At 34.9% G+C, this 24577-nt stretch overlaps 1 protein-coding gene across 6 annotated transcripts in view; it reads right to left on the bottom strand.

The window, feature by feature from the left end:
• Positions 1–24577, bottom strand: part of LOC106154675 (uncharacterized) — an 82357-nt gene that overhangs the window by 40508 nt on the left and 17272 nt on the right. For all 6 annotated transcript variants that reach the window (XM_087009809.1, XM_087009812.1, XM_087009810.1 and 3 more), the window contains exons 2-4: positions 24025–24098; positions 21379–21448; positions 6205–6314 (exon numbers count right to left, since the gene is read on the bottom strand). In XM_087009809.1, coding sequence (XP_086865935.1) covers positions 6205–6314; positions 21379–21448; positions 24025–24098 — 254 coding nt within the window. The remainder of the gene's footprint in view (positions 1–6204; positions 6315–21378; positions 21449–24024; positions 24099–24577) is intronic.

Below are 24577 nucleotides of genomic sequence, written 5' to 3'. Positions count from 1 at the left end.
AATGTGGGCTTAACTACAAAAAAAAAATTCTGACTTCTACTTGAAATCATTTACTAGTTCATATCATTATTAGTAGTTCATTAATTTGTTGTCTTCTTGAAAGAAGCCATAATGATGCACTTTGAGAAAAAATAAATTGGAACATGAAGTGTCTGAAATCTGTAGTTAACTGTTGTAATATTTTCTATAATCATTTGCAAGGACAAATACAGTAATTATGCACAGCAAATGAAACATGGTTTGCAATTAAATAAAACACAAGACTCATCCCATCAACATGCTTAAAACTTGTCTCTTTTCTTTTACAATCTAATGAATAACAGCAATTATTCAACTCAATTTTTTTTTTACTTTCTTGTAGACAACTGAACCTTTAACAAAAAATGTAACAGATGGATGCCACAATGTCATGAACGGCCTTGGAAAAGATAACGACCTTTTTTAATCAGCGCTTGTACTGGGCATTAAGGTTAGTTTGTGACAAGATTAGTGAAAGCAACTAGGGATTTGTGCTCAACAGGACATTATTAAAAAATACCTCCATCATCAATTTTTTGCTCAAAAGAATTTAAACAAATTACGTGCAGACATTGGACATCTTAATCCATAACAGTTATGGAAATTGCTTCTTAAATTAGAACAAAACTGATTAATTATACTTTCCCAAGAGAATGGAATGTTGGTAATACACAAAACAACAAATATGTGCTTCTAAGAAGCAAGAGGAATTTTTTTTTTTTAATAAAAAGAATTCACCTGAAAATATGAAAGTAAGTTATGTATGGAATTTGGGCAGTAATAACCACAATATTTTTGTTGCAAAATTCCTCTGTAATTATAATGTCACCTTTATTATGCTAATACAACCGCACAAATTTTTTCACCAACACCCCAACCCAGCACTGGTGTATCTTCAATTAACTACAATATTGCAAGTGCTTTGGTTTGACAGAAGTCATTCATTTTTCTCCTTTCCCTTAATTGGCCACCTGAGAAAAATGGAGAAGTGGCCACCATCTATCAAGTTGAAGTGCCTTACCTACGAGATATGCTGTCCAAGTGCAAGCATAAATTTTGAGATAAGTACTTGGAAAGAGGAACATCCAAAGTTTATGGCAGTGGAATGTTTCTCAACAGTTCAACAGGGTTTTATTTGTCCAATGAAGTCTAATAGTGATCAATGATTTAGTAATAGTGGCATAGAAGTTAAACTTTTATCTGCTTCATTAACACAAAAAAAAAAGGGTGTTTCACTGGAGTAACGAGCACAGAAAAGTCTAAAGTAAGCATGTTAAATATAAGCAAAGATGTGTTTAAGCAGCTAATGTTATAATGATGTTGGTGAGAACAGTGAAAAGAGCCATGCCATCATGTGTTTTCTGTTACATACTGTAGCCAATCACAGATACTGAAAAGTGGTATGAAAAGGTATCTGAACCTGACAGACTGGTAAACTTAAGGATGTGAGCAGCTTTAAGCATACATAATAAACACATCAATCCTGACTTGACAAATCAACTGGTGTTCCAATGCAAAAACGGGACTATTTGAGCAACAAACATTAGGATTAACATTTTTCTTCTTATAGGTTTGTTTATAATGTCACATTTTAGAAGTCAATGTGAAGAAACGAAAAGAAAAAAAAAAAGACAGGTTGTCCCCTTTTCATTAGAAAATTTTTTAAAACCAAATTGGGACCAAAACTTTTTCCAGCAAACTAGTAATCCTCTCAATCCATTTCAACAAAATTGCAGGTGACATCCACAAAATACAAACTCTCACGGTCAGTATAAATCTGATATGACAAGTTGTTTCACTTCAATATACAATGTCAAATTAACTTAGCACATCATCCCTCAGTTATGATACAGGTGCTTAATTGTTATCTGATGTCTGATGTGTCAAGGCTAGTAAACCATAACATAGAGATGACACAGGTATTTAGGGCTTAGGGAAAGAGGTGGACACCATCCACTTACCTGCAGCATCAAGAAGTTGGTTGTGACTTCTTTTACTCCTTATAGGCGTACCAATCTACATTTTTCCGAAAATTCTTTCTTGTAGTTTACTTAAGGGAAAGAGGGAAAATATTCCATCGGGTGGTACACAAAAGAAACAGTTCTAAATACAGCTTACAGGCCTTCTGATCTTCACCTCCCTTTATAAAAAATGTATTTGTTTACTTAGAGAAAGGGAGGCAATAAAGATATCTCCTTCAACAAAAGGTGGACAACTTTTTAAAAAATAAAGATGCATACCACAACACACAGAGGAGAGGATGCTTACATATGCTAACTTATTCTAACATATCTTACAGAGGATCCTAACATAATCCTACAGAAGATCCTAACATATCCTACAGTGGATCCTGACATATCCTGCAGAGGATCCTAACATATCCTATAGAAGATCCTAACATATCCTGCAGAGGATCCTAACATATCCTACCAAGGATTCTAACAAATCCTAAATATCCTAGTCTTTTCTGCATCCACGAAGCCTCCATGTCGCCCTCACTGTGACCATCATTCCTGTCACACCTACCTTTGCCAGTTTCAATGTAATCACAGGTCGTCTATTTCATGCTTCGCTTGAATTTCTGCCTTCTTTTTTATTTTTCTTTGAGTCATTAAATATTAACCTGAGTGATGTTATAATATTTCATCACAGCTGTGCCTGTGTTCGTGCAGACTCCATTGCTACAGTGCAAACAAATCATGCATACAAAGAACAGATTTAGATGCTATGGTCTATTTGATCATGTGGACGATAGTCCTCGTGTCACATTCACCTACATCTGATGACAATCAAGACTATATCCGTCATACAATGAAGATGAGCACATATCAGCTGCCGATGAAATCTTTTCAATCTGGGCATCATACACTTGTGCATTTATAAAACTAGGCTGATTGCAATTTACTTAATGAGGGTCCACAGCACAAAACCAAGCAATCCGAAATATTTAGGTGACATATGACAATTTAAAATGGGTCTTAACAGTGACTAATGGGCATGTTGCTATATTGGTTCTTTAAAAAGGCCCAAGCCCAGACATGAGGAAGTTATGTACCACTGATATTTCACTGTGTTGACACAAGAAAACAAAGGCATAGCCAAAGGAACAACTAAGAGAATCACAAGTCTTTCCATCTTTCTTTCTGCTTTTAATTAACAATGTGACTAAAGCAAGTGACAAATATGAATATATACTTTGATGCTTCAAAGATATCAATCTTATTTGCTTTTTATTCCAATCTTAACTTAATGGAATGCAAGTTCAATTTAGAAGCTGATGTTAGATAAATGAGCAAATTTTTACGTCCAAAAATGCAAACATGTAATGTCCTTATCCTTTCTTCATCTTATCCACACTTTTAGACCTACACATAATAGCCATCATTTTTCTTAAAAACCCTGCACCTCTTGAGAGAGCAACCAAAAAACCTGTTTGACGCCTTCTTCTAATCTTAATTTTCAGGAAAAAAAAAGGTCTGACAAAATTCAATTATATGAAACATGAAGGTTGAATGAGGTGGCAATCATCCTAACATAAATTTAAAAGATAAACAGACAGGTATGCTAATGATTTCCCCTGACATATCATAACTGAAAGGCTTGGCAAATAATGATTATCATACTGTAAATTTTGTAGCTTCTTTTCTCTGACAACCTCTTTTTCAGGTAACCTTGGTTCAACATAGCTGAAAAACAATTTTATACCTACACAAAATGCTTTCAAAATATTACTTTTTTTAGTAATCTTATGTATATAAAAGTACATTTAAGTCTCTCTCTCTCTCTCTCTCTCTCTCTCTCACACATACACATATGCACGCACGCACGCACACACATACACGCACACACCATTCGAGAGGGTTACCATGGGTCCTGATCTTGAATCAAGGATGCAGGTAATTCAAGTCTGGTCAACATTGCTTTTGGGAAGAGCAAACATAAAAGAAATGACATTCAAGCTTGACAGTCAAGGTGTGCTGTTTACTGGGTAAAGATTCTTGAATTTTTTCCCATGAGTAAACACCTAAGCCGATTTGCTAGGTATTCTCTCCTACCAGCTCCTACCTATATACATATATATAACTTTTGAATGGTACTTCAAAGCTTTAGTCACTACCCTCAGTGCCTGGGGCTGATAAATTCTCAATCTGATCGGTCAGTGTTTGTGATATTTGTTAGTGGATGTCTGTTGATAAAAATACCAGCGGTCAGCTGTTGATCGCTGACCAGATAATAAAATGATGCCTGGCTGACGTAATTGGGGACAGTTGATGCAAGTGCACCAAACCCCCTCTTCTAGGTCTCGGTCAAAATATTTACAAGCCTGACTGGGATTGGACAAGAAAAAGCCACAGTGCGACCAAGTGCAAGGGTGTAATTCAGCTATAATTTTCATAGGAATGCACATATTCTATCAACTTGTTGTGTTTATGTCACCGGGTTGTTGTTGTCCAAAGTGTAATATTACAAAGTTCGCTTCAAAATGAAAAGTCTCAAAACAATTTACAGGTACGATGGAATTTTCGCCATCTTTGAACCCTTTGCCATTAAAAAATCGACAATCAATGTCATTATTGGAAACTGTTGACAAAAAATGCACCGAACGATGATAAAGTTGAAAAAATACAGTGTGTTTGCTAAGTAAGCTTTGTCTTTAGATTACTGCCTTCACCCCGATGTCACCTCGAGTTTGAACAAAACTTAGCTCCCCTGTTCAAAGAAAGGTAGCCCAGGTAAAAGGCAGATCGTATTACACACCAAACTGCAAGTCTCCCACTAAATGCTTCCACAGTAATGATGGTTGAATTAAACATGAGGCATAGATTCTGAAATGAGGTGCAAAAAGCTACTGTGCAAAAGCCTTTTTTGAAGAATGCATTACAGAACCCCTTTTTACTCCATTTTATATAAGCTATGAGGTTGACATTCATTGGGGTTCAGCCTTTCTGTACTTCCCAAAAAGAATGTGTTTTTGTGTGGAAAAAAAGACTTGATTCACAGTGACATTTCAGTGCAGTTATTCATCAGAACTATGGCCCTATACAGTAATCACTCCTGAATCATTGGCAAACACTACATTTGTTCTTTTGTATATTAAGTAACTTTCCCACACAGCATTTATGCTTTGTATTTAACTTGGTTATGCAGATGTAAAACTTGTCGCTGTAGAATTTCATGCCCCAACTATCCCGAGGTGAAAAATTGATATAATCGCAACTTTTTCACTCTTGGAAACAAGAGATTGCAGGTGCGCAGCTGTGTACAAGTGTTACAATAATCTTTATAGTGCTATGCTTCTAATACAGGATCTGATATAAACTTTGACCTACAGTTTCTAATTTTGAATGTTTCATTTGATTTGTGATGAAAGTGATAATATCTCAATCAAAAAATATTCAAGGTAGAAGCATCATTAGAGGAAGAAACCAACAAAAACATACACAACTGTATCATGTGACACAATTTTCCACAGATAGTGAAGCCACAAGGAATCCATACGAGAGAGAAAAGAAAATGTAACCCGACTTCAAGCTTTTGCAACCCTGTGAGAGAAGCAAGGACAATTGTATAGAAATAAGCTGCCTGGCAAATTAATGGGTACCAATTTCTTTATAGCTACCAAATTCAAAGTTGATTCAAAATCAAAAGTGAAAATATGAAAGTCACTCGGCAACAATATGGTGTCGCCTTTCTAATTCAACAGAAATAAGAGACTGTCACTTTCACTTAAATGAAACTCGTTGCCTTTGAAAACCTACATCAAAACCTGTTCTATCAATAAGCCATCTCTTCTTTTTTTTCTCTTCTCAGGTCGAATGAAACTTATTGCCTTTGAAGGACCTTGAGCAAACTCATTCAGACTTGACTGCTATTTCTTTTTAGCAAGGTCACATTGTCATTCGAAAAAAAAGTCAGGGATTTTCCATGGCACATCCTATAAAGAATGGAATGCTGTTCATTTCATCCTATAACCAAAGTCACATTTTCATTCTAACTAACTGATCTAAACTCTGTTCGTCCAATATTATTAGGGCATTTTATTAAGATCAGTTCACCGAACAAAGCCAATCCAATGACATACAACTTCCGGAACACTACCAGAATAGGGTGAAACTTTGAGTGAAGACCATAAGATTGTAATATTATTGATCTACAATCATGATTACAATATATATATTGACTTACTCAGCAATTGCTCTTGTGGACAAATCTTGAAGCTCACTGGGGTTGAAAAGTTGTGAATTTTTCAGTCCAACTTGTTCTTCACAAGCTTCCAAGAACACGTTCAAGTTGTCCTGCAAAAATAAAAGATAATATATCTAAATATGATGGTGTTTTTTGTTGTTTTTTTTTTTTTTATTTCATGTAGCATTCACCTATCTGTTATCTAAATTATCTTGTGCTGAAAAAAAAAACAATCTATTGAGAAGAATGGAAATGATAAATATGCACCATCATATAATAATTCTATCTGCCTACATAAATTAATAAATTACAAGTGATTTCATGGCAGAACAAGTAACATCTGCTGTGGAATTTATGTCAAAGTTTGATTCATTTATAGATATTCCATCAAAATTCCTTACAATATAGGAAAGAGATATATCTGGTGATACCCTTAACTCATCAATAAAGCCAAAGAATGTAAAACTGCTGTTTGAGTTATATTCAAATTGCAAAATGCATTCCAAGCAGAAGAATGTTACTCTCTTTCCAAACACAAGGCCATTCTGTTTACTACATACATCCCATTTCTAAAATGAAAAAAAAAAATGATTACCAAAAAATTGTACCTCCTACTGCTTTAAGGCCACATGTAAAAAAGTCATCATTTTCAATTAACTTCTGTCAGTGACAATGTCATCGATACAATAAATATTTTGTAATCTTTGTCTCTGCCGGAGAGTGCACCATATCTCAAATGCTGGTACTATACGGTGTCAGAGTTTTCTCAGGTTAAAGGAGAACCTGTTTGAGCATTCTCTGATTAATTTCACTGTACCCTGGGTGTCAGAGGCTTGTCTGTGATGTTTTCCTCATATATGTATCACCAGTAACAGGTTGGTAGGCAGGGGGAGGGGGTATGAGAAAGGTCCACTCTGAGTTAAAATTTGATTTAGGTTGTGATAAAAAGTTCCACTTTTTCAGAAAAAAAAGAGCTCACCCTTTGATACCACTTGCTGTAGCCCTGAGTGCCTCATAAATCAAATGGTGTCATCTACCATGTCTTTTAAAAACAGGGTGTTACATAAGGAAGGGAAGTAAATCATTGCAATGGGTATTTGCAGAGTACATTTTTGTATTAAAAAAAGAAGAAAAATAGAGCATGGCAGTTAAAGATGTTTTTTAAATAAAGAAAATATACTACTGATGTTTTATAATAATTAAGGTTTTATCGTCCAGAACAAAAACCAATACAAAACATCCACACAAACCATAAATTTGAATCAAACCAACAATGCACCATTCTAGAAAAATGTCAAGGTCAATAGGTCAACACGTTTAATCAAAACAATGGTCTTAATCACCAAGCACAGGTGAAAACAGGTGCTATATTTAGCAGCGTCCTAACTTGACACCAGTCTGTGGACGGGTCATCATGCTCCCATCAATAGCATCAATAAAGTTTACCTAAAGAAACAGGTAAAAAGTTGACACAAAGAAGAAAATAAGCACCAGTAACATCACTTGTTTTAAATAAGAGCATAGCTGTGGAATTTACAATTATAAGCACCATCAATGAAAAATATCACCGCTTGCAATCATTAGCACAATCAATGAATAACAGCAATGTACAATAAATATGAACTACCTACAAACAGTGAATGGTGTGAAATATGTATCTAATAGTAACCATTGTTCATTTAAAGGTAAACTAATGAAGAACCATCTCCTAAACTAGCAAACGACGAATATGTCCGCGCACTTTTCAATGAAGTTATAAAAACTGTCCTACACAATCACTTACCTAGTACAGAAAAACATGGGTCTATCAGAATGTGCCATTACATGAAATTGCAGACATTTGCGCGAATAAGTGCATGCCTGTCTACTGTAATGCTTATTGATCCACATTCCAATGACAGCTTTCTATTGATTACCTATGAAAGCAAGTTGACACTTGCGGAACACGTACAAATCCAAAGCCCAGGGCCTAACAAAGATGGACTGTCTTGACAAAACATGGATAACAATTACAAATGAAAATAGCAAACTCCACATGCAGGCATTGTACTATAACATTTTTCCATGCATCTATGCTCTAAGGAAACAAGATTAAATTATCACCTTCCAAACTGTTGTTAAAAACTTTGAAAATCTGCTTGCAATGGATGTATATCATTATTTAGAGACAACTGCAGCTGTTCATAAGATATCGCAGCCAGGAAAGGCGAGAGACAGAAGTGGAGAGCTTTCAGATTGCCAAATTAAAAAAGGAACAATTAAAAGGGCCAACTTTTTTACCAAGTTAAAGCAATTAGATTTTACAAAGATATCCATCATATTAAACTGTAATTCCCGCAATAATAACAATAACATCAAATCTAAAGATTATATGTGTAATTTACAACCCAAGTCTTCACCAACAGTCTCCAAAGCACAGTGTTTTGACTGCATAAGATCAGGTACACAAGGGTAATTAAGATAAAAAAAAACTGAAAGTGCAAGTGAAAGTGAAAGTGCACTAAAGCCTGTTTTCTGAATCTTCAACAAAACAGAAAATGAAAATACAAAAAACGCAAAATATAAAACGATTAAACCCCTCACTATAAGTGAATAGCAACATGGGTATAATAAAAAAGGAGGCAATAACAGTAATAAGTTATCTGCCTTTCTATTTGCAGTGAAAAGCTCTCTGCAAACTATTACCTATTTGATCAGTGTCGATACACCTGTTGTGAAGATAACATATCAGCTCTACTCCAACCATAAAATAAGGATCACAGATTGGGATTTATGAGAAGGTAGTATTTGGTTGCACAATGTTGTTACTAAAGCCTTATGTCATTTGCATTATCAAAACTGTTGTATATCTTTCACACCAATATGACGTAATGTCAACACGGGGGTAATCCTCTACCCTACCACACCCTGCTACGCCCTACCAAAATCTCAAATTAAAAACAGCAGATAAGTGGTGAAAGAGCTGTGTTTAATATCAGTATCATTGTGATTCTTCTTCTTATATTTTTTTCTTCAACATGACTTAAGTAGAACGAGACCATACCAGACACTTCACATCATATAAAGCAAAAAAACCTTCTACCACTGAAAACATACAAGAAACATGCCAGCAATCTTTAACATGCACATTAGTATTCACCATGCATTGGAAATCCTGATGAAGGTCTTATGAAATATTCATAGGAATTCCTTAATAAACTAAATATTGCTTCTGAACAAGAATGCCAAAGATTGTGATTAATTGAAGTAATGAAGAAGGCAAATTCCATCAGGCGCATTTTTTTTTTTAAATTGTCCCATTCAAAGGCCAATGGGAAAAATAAAATGTGTTAATGGATGACTTTTTTATAGTGCACATAAAATCATATATTATCAAAATAAGTGAAAGACAAAATGTCAGAAAGTCACCAGTTGTGATGTCCATTCAGGGTTTGGCTTTCCGTGGGAATATTTTACACTGCATCTTCGAAAAAAGGGGGAGACATCAGAAAATGTGAGTACAAGACATGTGCTTGTGCTTAGCAGCAGATAGCCCCGGTGTCGATCATAATTGTATAAGGGTGGCAAAATAAACCTGCAATAATCGACCGAGTCAACATAAGTAATGACTGGTCCATTATTTCTTTCATGTGACACAATAGTCAGAGGTCAATCAGTGGTCATGTCACAGAAAATGCTGAATTAAATGCCAATCCTACCGTCAATGACACTGAAAAGTTATGTACTGAAACTGGCAGAGACTGACACCATTTTGCTCCTGCACAGTATCAATAGAATCAGGATATAAAACACCCATGGTAATGGTTTGGATTAACATTCCATTACAGTGTTTTCTATTTTAAAAAAATTTAGAAAAATGTAGGTCTTGTCTATTTTTTGCATCCTCATAAGCTCAATTTAAGACATTTCATATCCCACAATAAAGACGACATTCAAAAGCTACTCGGTACATGTTTCTCACCATTAACCAGCCATCTTCCTCTATGCCAACACACAACTCTTTCAAAAGCAAAAATATGAAGTTCTCTCTTAGTCTTAAATGTCACTTGCCTGTGCCCACCAGTTACATAAAGTATAATTGTGATAAGCACAGCATGTAAGCTGCAGGTGACACTGGCAGCCATCTTGCTATCTGTCCACAGCTAACCCTGCACAAGTCTTTGATGTCAACTTCTGCTAAACACCTGTGTTTGACAAAATATGTCTGCAAGCCTGTGGGTAAAACCCCTCCAGTTCAACTCCTTATTTCAGTCCACAGCTTATCATCTTTAAATTAATGTCAAGCAATGCTTAACACATGTTACAGGTGTGTTGTGGTTAACATGGGTACATAGAGCTGTAGGTGGAACTTCCCAATCATCAGTCAAACTTTCTATTTTCTGCCAACCACTTTTAATCTTAAATTCAGCACGTTTTCAATTGTTGCTGTCACATTATGTAGATAAACAATTACAGGACCAACTCTTGTATTGGCCATCATTTCAATAAAGCATAAATTGGGAGACATAAAACTTGAAAGAAATTAAAGGTAAATTATAAACTCTTTTGTTCACCGGGCCAGCCCTGCGTAAACATCTACCATCTTACCAGCCAAAGTGAGCAGGTAATCACCTGTTGTTCCTATGGAGGCAGTGCCACCATAAACAAAACCTCACCACAAAGACACATAATACTTACAACCATAACCTCTAAATTACTTATGTGTAACAAAACAGATGAACATTCATACCTTAAAACACCTTGAAAGCCAACGTCTGTCTCTAGAGCCTGCTTAATCCAAAGGCAGACGGCAAACAGCACAGCCTCAGTGTGAGCCGATTGACGGTCACATGTATGAAGTCCCTTCAAGGTAAAGGTGAGAGGTTTTTTGTTTTCCTGGTTAGTACACCTGCATGGATTGTAAACACAACCAGGCAGATCTGCATAGCTCATTTCATTTGTGTCAGTAAATATTTAACAACAATGGAGACTGACGTATATCAAACAAAAGCCTAAATTTCCATAAACTGTAAGGCAGCTTATCGTGCAATGGAGCTTGCTGAGCATGCTATTCTGAAACATTTTCAGACTGTGAATTGGGTTTGTTCATTTTCAATACAATGTGGTCGCAGGTATGTTAACTTATACAGGAATGTCACAGGTGGATTGATTTAAACACATGGCTTTTTTTACTGCAAAAGCTGACCACAGCATTGCTGCTAGCTTATAATTAGATTAAGAAGGACACACAAGTACCCCTGGCCAGGCACAGAGGAATGTTAAATGCCATTAAATCTATAACTAGTGTTAAGAAGCACGCACAGGTACTTAACTATAACTTCACTCGAAATTCTGTCAGCTAAGATTTATCAGTGAAAATTGTGATAAATGAAAACTAAATATCATAATTACAGTTAAAAAATACATTCTTGTCAAAAAATATTTCCCAATTATATACTACAGAAAATACCAATTTAATTCAAACTGTGCATTTCAACCCCATTATTAACTAAAAATGTCACCATCACCACTTCCCTTTCAAGTTCAAAGACAAGACATACTCATATCTATGACAAGCTCACTACGTCTGTCTAACTGTTAAGCAATTTGTCTGAGGCTTTTATGGCACAAGTAGCCAGTAAAGCCACCTGCCCCACACATGACACACACAATACCACAGACACCCTAATTACACAGTGGCATGACACCTGAGCTACTCTTACCACTGCAGTTTTCCTGACAGATACACTACTCTCCTCAACAGACAGATATGATGGACATGTTTTCAATTTCTACTTCACAGCCAGTTGTATCCAAACAGAAAGCATGGTATGAATTTGGTTGAAAAAAAGGGAATATGTCTGATGATATCTTCGATCTTAGCCTGTCTTCATGTAAGCCAGCCCTGAAGGAAGTTTATAGTCACTTGCCAACAAATAAATGCACTGTAAATATTTGCTGCTCCACTGTCGATAAAAAACGTAAAATGACAAAATGGGTGCAAAACTGCCTGTTGCACTACATGCAAACCTTGATCATCACCAAGTCCATATAATTCAAAATGATACTAACAGCAGCAAACATTTGTTCTGTTGGCTACGGGATTTATCATCTTGACATGGGAATCTACGTAATCAGGTCATTTGGGCCACAACTACTACCAGTCTAAGGCTTCGTTCACATGCAATGTCTATTTTCTATTTTCTATTTTCTATTTTCGGTATGTCTTATGATCACGGTCTGTGCACTGAATATCCCGCGGCGTAATTACTGGCAGCGCGAGCCAGTTACTATAAGTTACTATAAGTAACTGGCTCGCGCTGCCAGTAATTACGCGGCGGGATATTCAGTGCACAGACCGTGATCATAAGACATACCGAAAATAGAAAATAGAAAATAGAAAATAGACATTGCATGTGAACGAAGCCTTAGTTGGATAAGTTGTGAACATACCTTTACTTAGTTTACCTTCTCAGCGTGAGGTTAGTTCAATCAAATTCCTGGCTTGTAATTACTTTCAGGTTAATCTTTAGCCAATAGCAGGTCAATACAGGAGAAGTATGGAACAGTTTTGTCAACATGGGACCCTAACCTTCAGATTAAAACAGAGGCAGCAAGAGACCCCAGGCGCATGGTTTAAACCTCCTGCAAATACTTTTAATAGATTTATTGAACAGGAGCATAGACTTGGATCTAAATCATGCACGAATGTGTATAGGTTCTGTATAGGTTCTAAATCATTTGTCCAATCAAGCTTGTTTTTAATCATATTATAAAAACAAGGGTTGAAGCAATAAAAAAATGTCACTAAATAATCGAAATAGAAAAATGGAGAAAACAAGTTACATCCCTCTTCAATGAACTATAATAGTACAAATAATATTTGAAAAAGAAAAAAATAACATTTACGCTGAGGTTATGTGAGATATGTGGCATCCACCCAACACAGATAAGTCTACTGTAACTGGTTATATACACCTTTCATTAGGATAACAAATTAAATGGCAACCGGTTTGATCATTTTACAAGTCTCTGCACATACTCTATTGAAATCCTAACACAATGTCTGCCATTTGATAATCTCCTTGGACCTGTCATTTATTGACAGAGAGTGTCAAAAAGTTTCAAACTATCTTCATTCAAATTTCAGCCACTTTTTTTTTACTTTCACCTAAATCCTATCCAACTGCATCCCTTACAAATTTTTGAACATTTTCCCTCTGAATCTCTATGAAAAACACTTTATGTAGACAGCATTTTAAGTTTAAAAAAAAAAATAAAAATAAAAATTAAAAAAAAAAAACTTAATGTCTTATAAATTTCAAGAAAATACCTAAAAATACAATCACAAGTGTCCACAGACTTTCAGACACCCCTGTGTCACAGCGGGTTAAAGAAACTTTCATTGTTGCTTCTCTCTTTCCACCTCCTGCACAGTAAAAGACTAATATTACACAAGGCCACATATTCTTCCCTGCTCTGTCAGCTATGTCCAGGGGACGGGCTGGTTAATACACTCTCTCTATGTCATGATAAACAGGGGAAGTCCAGGACCTCCCTTAGGGAAAATTTTAATCTTTAGAAAATTACACAAACAATATATATATATATATATATATATATATATATATATATATTCTTTTTAATTATAAATCTTCCTATTTGTTAAAAAAATTATGTCCTATTACTGATTCATTCAGGGTTAATGTAGACTTTAAAATTTTGTCAAATTTGAACTTAGTAAAAAAAAATTTTAAGAGGTCAGTTCATGAAATGGCAACAAAAAATTAAGAGTAATACTTATCAAAAATTAGACTTAACCGGTGCCTGAAGTGTTTCAGAAAAGAATGCAATCACATCCAGATGCTATTTTAAGGGTATATACATTTATTATCTCTTGAAATAATGTACAACACCCATTGCCTTCATTCCACCTTCCCTCTCTTATAAACCCTCAAGCATCTCTCATGGTTACTCATATCTTATTTAGATCAGATCACATCACATTATTGACATGAATTGTGGTGAGCCAAAGCAAAACTAAAAAGAAGAAACTTTAATTGATTGCCTTTTTTTTCTTGGCCCAGCAATCCAATAACATCAATAGGCAAGTAAGCCATGTTATGATGTTACTAGGTGTAATATATCTGCAGAAGGTGCATGCTCTATTCAGGAATTGAAAGGACACCCTTACTGTAAACATATCATTTTCTTTGCCATAATGATCTCAGAAAAATATTTGAGAGTTCCAATAAAATGATGGAGGAATCAACAAAAAATATCTGCCTAGAGATGGAAATTTGCTTTGCTGTAGTGTCTTCATTTTTGATGATTATTTTATAACACATTTTGATGTAAACGTATACTTGCAATCTGCATGATGAAGCCTGTGCATATGTATAAACCTAGCTTAATTGTGCATAAATTGTAACTCCATTAACTAAGCATTGCATAAAACTGCCCCCCCCCCCCCCCCCCCCCCACCACCACCACCCCCTCATTAACGATCAAAACAGTGAACATTTTTCTTCATTTCTGTACACATTTTCAGTCAGTTACATAAATATCCACGACAACAGCCAGGCCCCTTGATGGCCAGACAATAACACCTTGATCAACAAATTCTTGTTTCATTGTACGTCTGCTGCACAATGACCATCAGGGACGGTCAATGAGTAGAAAGGTGGATAAACAGTTCAGCTGTGACCACTGAACTCCAACCTACCAGTGATTCCAAAGGGGTTTCTTTTTCTGAAAAAATTGGCCGGCAGATGAAATATAACCTGTAGTAAATCAAATTTTGTTTCCAAGTGGACCTTTAAATTTCTGCCCTAAAGGGTGGTGCTCTCGAAGCCCCTCCCCTCTTTCCCTGCCCTGCCTTGGGCCTAGAAATTACTCTCTCCACAGACTATATTTTATCATTTCTATCCACAATCTCTTAATCTCTCTCTTGTCCTGCTTGCTAACTCCTTGCTCTGGGGCCTGTTTCACAAAATGGCTAAAGTCAGTTTTCGGGCTAAAATATTAGCCTACTAAAAATTAGCCAACTAAGTTGCATTTCACAAAAAAATCAAAAAGTTTTCTTACCTCCCTTTTTTAAAATAGGAACTTAAAGCAAAATTTGTGACTAACATATTAGGGTATAGAGAGAAATCTAAATCTTCAATTTTGATTGAATTATCCCTAATCACAAACTGAAAATATCCAGGTCAAATATCTACAACGTACTAGTTTGACCTGTGAAGTTGGGTGTTGCCAAAAAGCATTTTGCCATCATTCAACAAGACGTCAGGAATATTAGGATAAAATAACACATTGTGTCCATGATCCAAGACGCACACCTGCTTCGACAAAAATCATGCCATTATTTGCACATTTCAAACGATACAACCTGATCTATCACAAACAAACAATCTCTCTGGGTCATTCTGATCTTTGGGAAAAAGTTTGATAGCAATCTCATTTCAATACAAAAGCATTTTATCCTTCAATACCCCGAAGCAATTGGCCTTCTAGCAAAGTGCACGCTTTTATTTTCTTCCTCCATTTAATTTCATTAACTTGCTATGTGTAACATGCAGCTGTCCTATTGTACTGTTTCAAAATAAGTCTGAAAAAACATCCCCCTACTTGTGTGTTCCACTAGGAGTTGACTTCATACATGTCACTTCTTTAACGCACTTACTATGGCTACAGAATTTGTTTAGAATACACGACAGTTGCCTCCTTCCAGCTGATTTGTAAAGCATTTATTTATCAGGTGAAAAAAGGGTCCACATGCAGGCTGCACAGAAACTACTCAGCTGTTATTCAAACACCAGTTTTTCTTTTGCTAATAAATAAGATATGCTAGGTATGCAAGAAAACAGACACAAACAAAAACCAGCCGAGTGGCAACGCTACAAAGCACTTGTTTACAGGGAAATTATTCGAGCATTATTTATGAGTGGTTATTTTGTGGTAATGATGATTTTTTGCAAAGATATTTACTTTCTATTCATCTGGACCTTTTTACCTTCTGAAAGCTGCTTAACTTTTTCTCCCCAAGGGATTAAGAAGTCTAAAGTCCCACTTCAATATAATCTAGACTGTATAATGCAAACTTTCAAATGCAAGGAAATCAAACGAGTATTCCATAGGAAGGATTGAATATTATGCCAAATATTTTGGATCAAGTCTCTTCTGAATTACAGACTTTGTGGATATATCACATGGACACCAATGTAATGAATAGTCATGAGTCAATACTCCTGACTAAAGACACAAATTTGTCTTTTACACCTCATTTATAAAAGTTTATTTAACATTTTTTTAAAAACCAGTTCCTCATTCAAATCTAATTATTAGACTCAACTCAAGTTCCCGACTTTTCCACTGGTTAAACTAATTACTTATACCATCTACATAACATCTATTTATTTTTTGAATCAGGATCCATTCATGCAACAAAATAAATCAAATATATATTCAATACAGAGTCGTCAACGTCATTAAAATCTCTTGAAATTTGAGTATCCATTTCAAGTCTATTATGGCCATATGTCACAAATGCAGACTCCCTTATCAGAAAACTCAGCTGGACCAGTCTAGGACCTGCCCCTAACTTCATGTATATTAAATTTGATCATTTGTCATGACCCCACATTAAACTGAAGTTAATTCTCCATTCCTTTTTGTAATTTTAATGCTTTCAGTTACTAAAAATTCCGCCCCTGGAAAAAATTCTGCTCGGGTCCAGTGGGCCGTTGATGTCCAGGTCTAACCTTTTACCCTCTAATGACCAGGGGGGAATTCCAAGCAGACAGCAGACACAGTAAGAGACAGTGGATAAATGAGGTGGTCAATTCAACAAAAAAAAAGTGCATGTTTTATTACTGAGCATGTCTTCACAGTGGGCCTTTGAGACCTGCCCCGCCCTCCTGATTGAGGCGTCATATCAGCTTACTTGTGGTCAGCATTGAATAAAGGGATGAGTGTGTTCACAGTTTTGTTGCTAATATATTTATGAGCTGATCTATTTTAATCACTAACAGCTCATCCTTTAGAGTTTATTGGCATTAAAGTAAAAGAAACCCTCTCATCCTAAATTACAAGGATAAAGAACCATTTCTATACAAAAAATTTTGTCCTCATTTTGTATCATCCTAATGCAGAAGACATACCTACATATACTAGTAGCATGCTTACTTTCATTTTTTTTCTTGTAAATTTAAATTTGTCTGTTACTTGACATTTTAGACTTTATACAAACGTACCTAAAATAGTTAACAATAACAACTTGTGCAACCAGCTGGTTTTTTAAAATAATTTAGTCTTTTCAAAGAGCAGCACTCTCAAAATAAATAGTCCTTTCTTTCTACTCAATCTAAATGAAGTTTTATAACCACTTATATACTTGTCTTTGCATGTGTCAGTCTAACTGCCAGGGCCATCTGTGACAAACAAATCACTTCACATCAAACATCCAGACAAAAACATGTGAGAAAGTATCCAAAATGTCCTCTTCTCATGATGAGCTCAGCTATGTCTGCCCTAACTTGGACTCTTTCTCTTAGCTAATGCAGCTCGTCATGCTTGCTCTTACATTCAGGAGAATATTTCACTTCTGACTGCTGCTACAAAGTTATTTATTAACATATATATATATATATATATATATATATATATATATATATATATATATATATGAATACAAATAAATAGGTATATATAGATATATATACATATCACCTTTGTTTCCCTTTACCACAAATGTCCATGATTTATCAAGTCAAAACAAATATTATTTTTACTCATCAGGAGTCCACTCAGGTAACACAAAACATTTCTATCAATCATTTCTGCTCCGGTATCATGCAGTTCCTTTCATAAAGTGGAACCTACTTTCAAAGTTAAATGGAACCTTTGTTTATTAACATTTGCCAGGCACCAAATTAAATTCTACCTTAATTTTTTTTCTTTTTTCTATTTTTATCTGGGAGTTGTACATCAAGCACCTCCATTTCAGTTTAAAAGATTCCCACTTTGCCTATTGTTTAAAATATTAGCAAGCACAAAAAATAATACAATTATTGCTTCTGTAAATGCTAGTCGTATTACATACTCAATCACGTATATATAGCCCTAACTCTTAATAAATAAGTTACATAACTGTCACTCAAAATGGCTGACAATAACACGCCTGCCTTGCAGAGTGACACCTTCTACAGCCATGTAACACCTGATCTCCACAATGGTTGATCAATACTGGCTTCAGATGGCATGTATTTTAAGAATAAAACTGGCTTGTACTGAGGTCTAAATATATATATGATGATAATGTAATTTTTGCTGAAGCAGGCAAGTCTCAGATAACAGTTTGACATGAAGTGGAACATTATCCTTCATATTATTTAAGTTTAGCTGTGGAGTCACAGGTCCACAAGCATTTTTTTTTTGGGGGGGGGGGGGTGCAATGTTTAAAAGAAGTGTCCTTTTGGGTGACAGAGATTCAACCAACGTCATTTTGGTAAAAAAAAAAGGTGCACTATTTCTGAAAAAGAATCCCCTCTTTTGAAATTGTTGACTTATTGCAACCATGTGCATATTTCCATCATCTACCTTTCCTCAACAACACTAGGACAAAACTGCATTTCATTATGCCAATCAATTTTCATTCATCACTGTCGAAGTCATTAACTGTCAGCTCAAAGAGAATGTACAAATCAGTCCCTTAAGATGTCACAGTAACAAAATAGGCTCTAACTCCATAGCAGGGAGCTATAAATGACACAAAATTATTACCTTTAAGCAAAAGAATTAAGTCTTCAATATAAGTGTGTCCCATAATAAGTACTAAACAGAAAATATATACCAAAGTAAAACTTACCCTGCAGACAGTTAAGCAGCAATTATCACTGCAACAAATCACAGGTAAATAATGATGAAGGTATGATGTCAGTAATGTCAGCTGGTGTTACAGTGACACTGTCTATAAAAACGTCAACTTGCTCAATTCCTACTCTAAAATACGTCTCCAGTGGTAGGTGTGGTTCAGCAGGTAAACCCCAGTCTTCAGCCTGGCCGCTAATAGCCCTTGTTTGGACTGTACTCCCAGTCTGTCACAGCAGAGCATCTAAACAGAGCTCAATGCAACTATTGAATCTTCGCCTCACACTGCGCATGCCTGCCTCGGCTTTGTTGACCTATGCAGCGCTGGCTTTTCTTTCAATAAATATGCCAGGTATTTCATACACAATACAACTTTCACTGGGCCTCAATTTAGGCGAGACCAACCAATCAATAAAGAGTAGTTATGCAGCATTCTGAACCTAGCAGATATGATTATTGGCAAAATCAATGATACCTATATCAGAGTAGGTGTGTTTACACTACTTACATCTTAAAACTATTAGGTTTTTATAAAAACACAACTTGAAGGATCAAATCTTTATCATTTCTACTGATCTTGATCATGAGAGGGGAAATAATTGTAGTTCTGATTCTGGTTGACAGGTGTCTCCCCTGCAGTCTTACCTGGACTGGGTGTTGCCTCAGTCAGCAAGGATTTGTGTTCACTTTTGAAGCACCTGGATTCTACCTGCAGATCACACCATATAATCAACACAAAAACATGACCAGGCCACTAAACGGCACCAATCCTTGCCCCTAGCATGGATTTTCTAAATACCAGGCTTCAATTTTAACCAGTTTTTTTTCTAGAATGTATTTTAAAAAAATAATCCTTTTTTTAAAATTCAGACTGCTAGTGAATATATCACATCATGTAACAAGATGATTCCTAAGAAAAATAAAACTCGCTTAAAATGCCATTAGAAGTCACCACGTCCTGACAAAAAAAAAAAATGAAAAAAAAAAAAGTTGGAGGGTATGCTGCACATAATGAATCATCAGAAATATTTGTCCTGTGTACTGAAATATATAATGGGTTAAAGCTTTGAAATGCTACCTGCCCCCTGCCCCCTGTTGCAGCCGTTTTGTCATCAAAGAATTATGAGGTTGATTTATCTGAGATGAGATCTAAGGAATGGAGTCCACACACACAATGAAGTGCATATTTCACCTGCTGTCACCGACCAACAGGTTTGTCATATGACGTGTGACAAGACCTGAAGATTTCTGTCAGCTAGCTATAGGCACTATTCAAGGGTAAATGAATATCTACCATAATCCAGACAATTATCACAAGTCTTTTAATTAATTAATGACCTACAAAATGAATTACAAGATGCTACTTGAGTATATTTGCATTAATCAAAACAAGAAGATAAACAAAATGGAAAGCAGGATACATATCCCCAGGAGCATAATCAATATTAAGATGATGACTAAAGGATTCAAAAATAAACAACATATTTAACATATCATGTGAATATCTATACAGTCACCAAACTAAGGCTAAGAGGTGAAAGTACAGTTGGCCTCACAAATGCATCTTTTTAAACAAGGTGAATACGAAGTTTTAATATCCAGACAGCAGCTGTATGTTCTTTACCCTGAAACCCTTTCTTAGAGTATTATCATACTTTTACAGCAGATGGCAGCAATTTGTCTTCAAATCTAACATTGAAAATTATAATTTCTAAACTAAATTTTGGATTATATGTGATGCAATGCTAGATTTGGAAGTAGTTTTTCTTTTTCTATTATGTTTTTTTTTTTTTGTAACATTACAAAACGGTTTCAGAAAGCTTCACCATCTGCTGTCAAATCTTCAATCGCTCAATGTGGCATTTTTTAAAGAATATCACACTGTATAAAATCAAATCTCATCTGACCTAAAAAAAAAACAAAAACATTATGCATCTCATGTGTTCTGAGACAAGGGTACCTGCAATAGATACATTTATATGAACTAACATTTGGCAATGATGAGTTATACTGTGCTGAATATCATCTTATTGTTGTCATCTTTATCTAAAGATAACACTGAGAATATATGTGTCTTACTGAAATACAATCTTACTAAATTGCACAAATAACATGAAATCTTATGTTGAAAGCAATATGTAAAACAAGGATGTGTTACAATTATATTAAATCAGCACAGTAAATGATCAATAACAAATTAATAGTATCAATAATAGTTGCTTCATCTATAAATGGTTTGTCAAGCCTTGAATATATGACAGCAGCAAAACTTTACATCATTTTTTTATCTTTTAATGAAAAAGAGAAAAGACCGTGTTTACTTACAATACCAGCGATGGGCGTTGGCAACCGGTTGATACGCCTCACACTCCCTGGACGAAGACAATTCAGTAACCTGTCAAATTATAAAAAACTTACAAGATTGATCATGTTTCGTGACTGCTGTTGACAAATGCATTTCATAGGCGCAGAAAATTTATTACATCAAAAAATAGCATCAATGGCTAAAAGGGCGGGGAGGGGGGTTGCATGACACAGCAGAAGTACCAAGGCAAGGCATGTTCTACAATCTGGTTCTCACCCCCACCTGGTTCTCAACTTCAGCTAAATCTTTAGTATATATTTCTGATAAATAGTAACATTTCTTTCTTTTATAAATGGAAGAACTGAATTCCTACACCGTGATGGTGGCAGAGGGGTCATATGTCTGAAATACCATTGATACTGACAATGAGATTTCCTGCTGCTTTATTTTTTGATATCAATATGATATTGTTATCACAATTTTCTTTTTATAATAGTATCTGTATCAAAATACTGTAAATTCACATGCTGGATTCAATTTTCCAGTGTCACATTACAATAACTTTCAATTAGAATGCTGTACCAAAATACTTTGAACTCTGAGTTTAATACCCAGTGTAGCATTACTGTAATAATATACTTGTAAAAGATATATGATATCTGCCGACCTGCATAAGATTTACATATAAAAAAGATACCATATTGAGAAATGTAAAGGACAAATTCTTCATTTCGTAATAAATCAACTTCAATACTTGATTAATATGCCATGTTTAAAAAGCATCAAACAAGCAATGAATATTCATTCTAATACTACATTTCTTGCACCTTTTACAATAAAATAATTCTGAAAATTTGACACTGAGTATATGTTCATTTTTTTTCAATATCTTTCCTTTTACAAGTTATGACTTCCCATAGCTTGCCAATAACTCAACAATTCCAAATTTTTAAAATCAAATTTAAGATCATACTACAGATAGATGTAATTCATCGAAAAAAAAAAAGCTTTTATAAAAGAAACTTGCTATTCATTTCATAGCCAATGTGTGTATTTTCAGCCAACTATGGAAAGATTGGGCAATTCAGTATTACAAATTGGTAATGTTTTTCCTTTGGTTATTTTTGTGACACCATCATTGTTTGGAGATAAACAAAGATTCAACCCCAAAGATACATATTTCACTATTGGAGTACACCCCTCTGTATACGACCATATATTTCACAGCCTGGCTAATAAGACCCCATTAGTGTCAAAAAAACTGACACCCCTCAGGTCGCATTCCGGGCCATTTTGTGGTATTTGGTCCGCAGATCTTAAAATTTTGAAAAAGACACCTACTTTATTTATGAAACCAGACACCACTTGACATCAGAATCCAAAATAAATTTTAGGTTGTGATGATTATAATTTTATGACTAATCCACACAGTGCTAGAAAGATCATTTCTGCTGTGAGGTACTTTTATAATCCTTCCACCTGCAAGGCACAACAAACCCGAATATGATGACTCTTTAAATATCTTACTAGAAGAAGAATTTAAATTGGTTTCCTGAAGTTTTCATTTTTCTTCTCTTTCATGTGTTTCTCTCTTGCTGGTTTTTTAATAGTACATCCTGAAATCAAGCTTTTTCTAAACAGAAAATAGACAATTTTGACACTTGTTTGTATTAGATAAATTTTGTATATGTATGCATGTGTGTTGGGGGGTCAAAATATGACTACAAGGCAAAATTTTAAAAACAATTTCACACTGACTGACGGGTGGCACATGAAGAAATTGTCACCTACCAAGGTCACCAAATTAAATGCTTGAAGTCAAACAATTTAAAAGGACATATTATCCTTTATGTTCTATTCTATGTTGCCCCCTGGGGGTGAAACCCAATACTATCATTAGATTAGCAGGAAAAATAACTGAGTGCTATGGAAAAAGAGATATGTCTTAGGGACAAACGTATCACCTTGTCACAAAAAATGTATAATGGCATTTAATTAATAGTAAGGTTAGTCTTCATGTTTGCCCATAAGAAATAAACCACTGTTTCTAAACATACTTGACATGTTTGATAGCTTGACAAAGAAATGGATGTGCCAATGTGTGACACTTCAAAACAATCAGACTAGGATTGGGTTTTAGAACTAAAAAAGAAACTTTACTCTGAATTTAAAAAAAAATATTAAATAATTCCTATCAAAGATTCTTCAACTCTTTGAATAAATGATAAAAAGTAGTTTCTATACAGAAGCAGACATTTTGACTTACCATCAAGGAGACTTGATCATACAACTTTCATTTTTTATAATAGAAACAAATCTCTTTAGAGACAGTTTCATGTTTTGTACAACAAACAATGAAAAATAAATTAATTAATCTTCTTTGAATACAATATTTCCTTTTTCCCATAAACAACGACAGAAAAACATTTGAAAGGATTGTTTGAACTACTTACAGGTATACGTAGAAAATGATTGTGCCAAGTGAGACAATGATGAGATTGCTGTAGTTGAGACCCCATTTCCCAACCAATCAATGCTCAGATAGACTTGGGCAAAATTAAAAGTAAAAAAAAATTCAAAATAGTATGTTGGTCATATTTCAGTGAGACTACGATTGAATTATTCATAAGTAACTGAAAAATTAAATCTCATTTTGTAAGACTTACTCGCAAAGAAGTACTCCATTTTCTAAGGACTTCCTGGGATCATCTGGATAAGCAAACTTCTTTCTTGTGACAGCCTGTAATGTAGCAAAACAAGTAAATTTATTCATTCAATATAAATATTAAATACCAAACTAAACCTTTGAACTCAATTCTGATAAAGGAGGAAAATTCTTTACATTCATTTAAAAAACTATACTCCAAAACAATTTTTAACTATTTTCATAAAAAAAGACATATCTTCAAAAATCTCTTTTTCTCCTATTTAAGGAAACTACAACTATTCTTCTGCTGGTTTTTCCTTTTACCTGAAACTCACTTTTCAAGAGATGAAAACACAGGCCTTGATACTGATCTTTAATAGCAGTGGCCTAAACAAAATGCACATCAAAATAAATCTTCTCCTTAAACATTATCAGTTTTGAGATCAAATAATAAACACAGATTAAGCGCTGGCATTTGATAATAAGCAAACTCAGACTCACTGTAGCAAAAAAAAAAAGATGAAATATTTATCTGGGCATCAGGTATACTCTGAGAACACTTTCACCTAAAT

Source organism: Lingula anatina, chromosome 3, assembly GCF_051362555.1.
Source record: "Lingula anatina isolate TDL-2025a chromosome 3, LinAna3.0, whole genome shotgun sequence".
Taxonomy (NCBI): Eukaryota; Metazoa; Brachiopoda; class Lingulata; order Lingulida; family Lingulidae; genus Lingula; species Lingula anatina.
This window is presented reverse-complemented; position numbering and strand designations above follow the sequence as displayed.